General features: G+C 35.7%; 1 protein-coding gene across 2 annotated transcripts; it reads right to left on the bottom strand.

The window, feature by feature from the left end:
* Positions 1-195: 195 nt before the first annotated feature.
* LOC117106239 (peroxidase-like) lies at positions 196-2,103 on the bottom strand (the record flags this gene model as incomplete). 2 transcript variants are annotated; one of them, XM_033247585.1, is given in 4 exon segments in its annotated part: positions 196-292; positions 544-713; positions 866-1,033; positions 1,445-2,103. In XM_033247585.1, coding segments are annotated over 4 exon segments (1,049 nt in total), but the record flags the coding sequence as incomplete, so codon positions are not given.
* Between the last annotated feature and the right edge of the window lie 37 nt (positions 2,104-2,140).

Genomic DNA, 2,140 nt, shown 5'->3' with positions numbered 1-2,140 from the left:
GTATATGAGTGCTCCGAGACTTAATAGAGCGCTTTATAATTATCAACATACTAGGTATATATATTTATTAAGACTTGAGTGTGGATTGCTGATATTATAAATAAGTCGCAATACAAAGCTTCTCAAAAAATACCTAACGTGTGAGTCAATGAGCATCAACGTTATGTGTACTCAACAAATATGGTTACAACTTACGGAAGGTGGAAGACGTCTGGTTGAATTCGCCAAACATCTTCAAGGGTGTCACAAAGAACGCGTGCCATCGTGACCTTCCGCATCTCCTGCAACTGTCCTTTACATATTAAACAAAATAAATAGTGAATTCAACTAATTAGCGTCGGTTTATTTAACCGGTTGGTTCATTTCAAAGAAACAGACAATTCCTAAGAGTGAAAAGGGATTTTTTCTTCAATTGAACAATAGTCCTTTAAAGTAATACTTGAATGAATAAAAGTACATTCTTCAGTAAACAATAAGGTATTAACGAAAGGTGACAAGAAACACACATTTACTGTTGGCAAAATAAATTTTCTACAAGCATACCATATGTAAAACTGCTACGAATATCACCACGTTCATGCCAAAAATAGTCACCATATTTCAATCTCAGGAACTGTTCGCCAATGATGCAAGAAAATGTAGGCCCAACTGAAGCTCCGCTAACGGATGTTTCACACAACCCTCCCAGAAACAAGTCAACATCGTCCACGTGCCTTTCCAGAGTAAGATAAAGCCAGTTTAAAAACTCATTTTTTTTTATTACATTCACACTATACTACTGCCCCTGCTACTGGTTCTTTTGTTAGTACTACTATTACTCCACTGCTACTACTGCTAGTGTTACCTCAACTACACTACTACTCACTTGTATGCCTGTTTAAGTTTCTCAATCGTCGGTGGTTCAATGTAATCCACAAAATCGTCAAAATTTCGAGCCTTCTTGAGACCACATGCTTCGCGAATATGATTATAGGATGCAAGGCCATGGTCACGGCCACGTTGAATGTTTATGGAGAATAGGTCCCGTCCAGGCCTAGTAATGACAAACATAGTGATAATGACAATAATGATGATGAAAAATAATAATATTAAAGAAATGATAATATTATTATCAGTATTACTGAATGTTATAATAATAATGATAATGATGATATGGTGTTTTAAATAAATTGATACACTTTTTTTTTTTATAAGAACCAGTTAAATTTTGCCCAGGCTCATTGTTCCTATTTTTTGGGCCGATTTCAGTCTCAGTGTTCTTATAAAATGTGTTCTTATAAAAAAAAAGTAATATGGCATTATTATTCTTATTCTTATTATTATTATTATTATTATTATTATTATTATTATTATTATTATTATTATTATTATTAAAACAAAGAAAGATAATTAGTTCAATTGGTGGATTAAAATCATGACGTCATTCAATTTCAGATATTCTTACCCGTCGATTGGCCGCGGTACAAGATGGTCAGTGATTTCCTCTGAAAGTGACTCGTCTGTCTTACTCAAAGGAGTAACAATCTGGCCTAGCAGAATTCCGTCAATTCCACCATTCCCCTCATCATACACTACACTCGCATTGTGAAACGCAAATCGAAGAAGAAGCGGCTGGTAAGGGTCATAGTACTTATTGACACGGGAAATAGATGATGGTACTTGACTATGGCCGAACCGAAACGCCGCTGTCGAGAATTCATTAAGCACAGATGGGTTGACAAAAGGGTTGTACATGTTCTTATGCCCATCATCTTCTAAATCTAAGCCATATACATCTCGAGTTGACTGGCTAAGAATGGCTGGTAAATACTCATTGTAAGTTATTATCTGAAATATCGCGCCTAAAATTCTTCTTGTCTCTTCGTACAGACGATCGTCGGTCCATTGTTGATTAATCTGGAATATAGATGTAGCAATTTGGTTGTGGTATCTCAGGAACACGGTGTGTAATGCAGTTAGACCAGGCTGTTCAGATGTTCGATTATCACCAGATAGACCGCACATCAATTGTCCCTCGGAGATACAGTTTTTGATATAAGGGTCATTTGGCAGATACATCTGGGTAGACGAACTGTTCGGCTTTAGCTCAAATTTTAAAAAGCCTTTACCTAAGTTGAAATGTAGAAAAACTTAAAAAAAA

The sequence above is a fragment of the Anneissia japonica genome, unplaced genomic scaffold (genome assembly GCF_011630105.1).
Source record: "Anneissia japonica isolate Jap-2015-1 unplaced genomic scaffold, ASM1163010v1 scaffold38820_len2140_cov178_single, whole genome shotgun sequence".
In the NCBI taxonomy this organism is placed as follows: domain Eukaryota; kingdom Metazoa; phylum Echinodermata; class Crinoidea; order Comatulida; family Comatulidae; genus Anneissia; species Anneissia japonica.
Note: the sequence above shows the minus strand (reverse complement) of the source record. Positions and strands in the feature narration are given on the sequence as shown.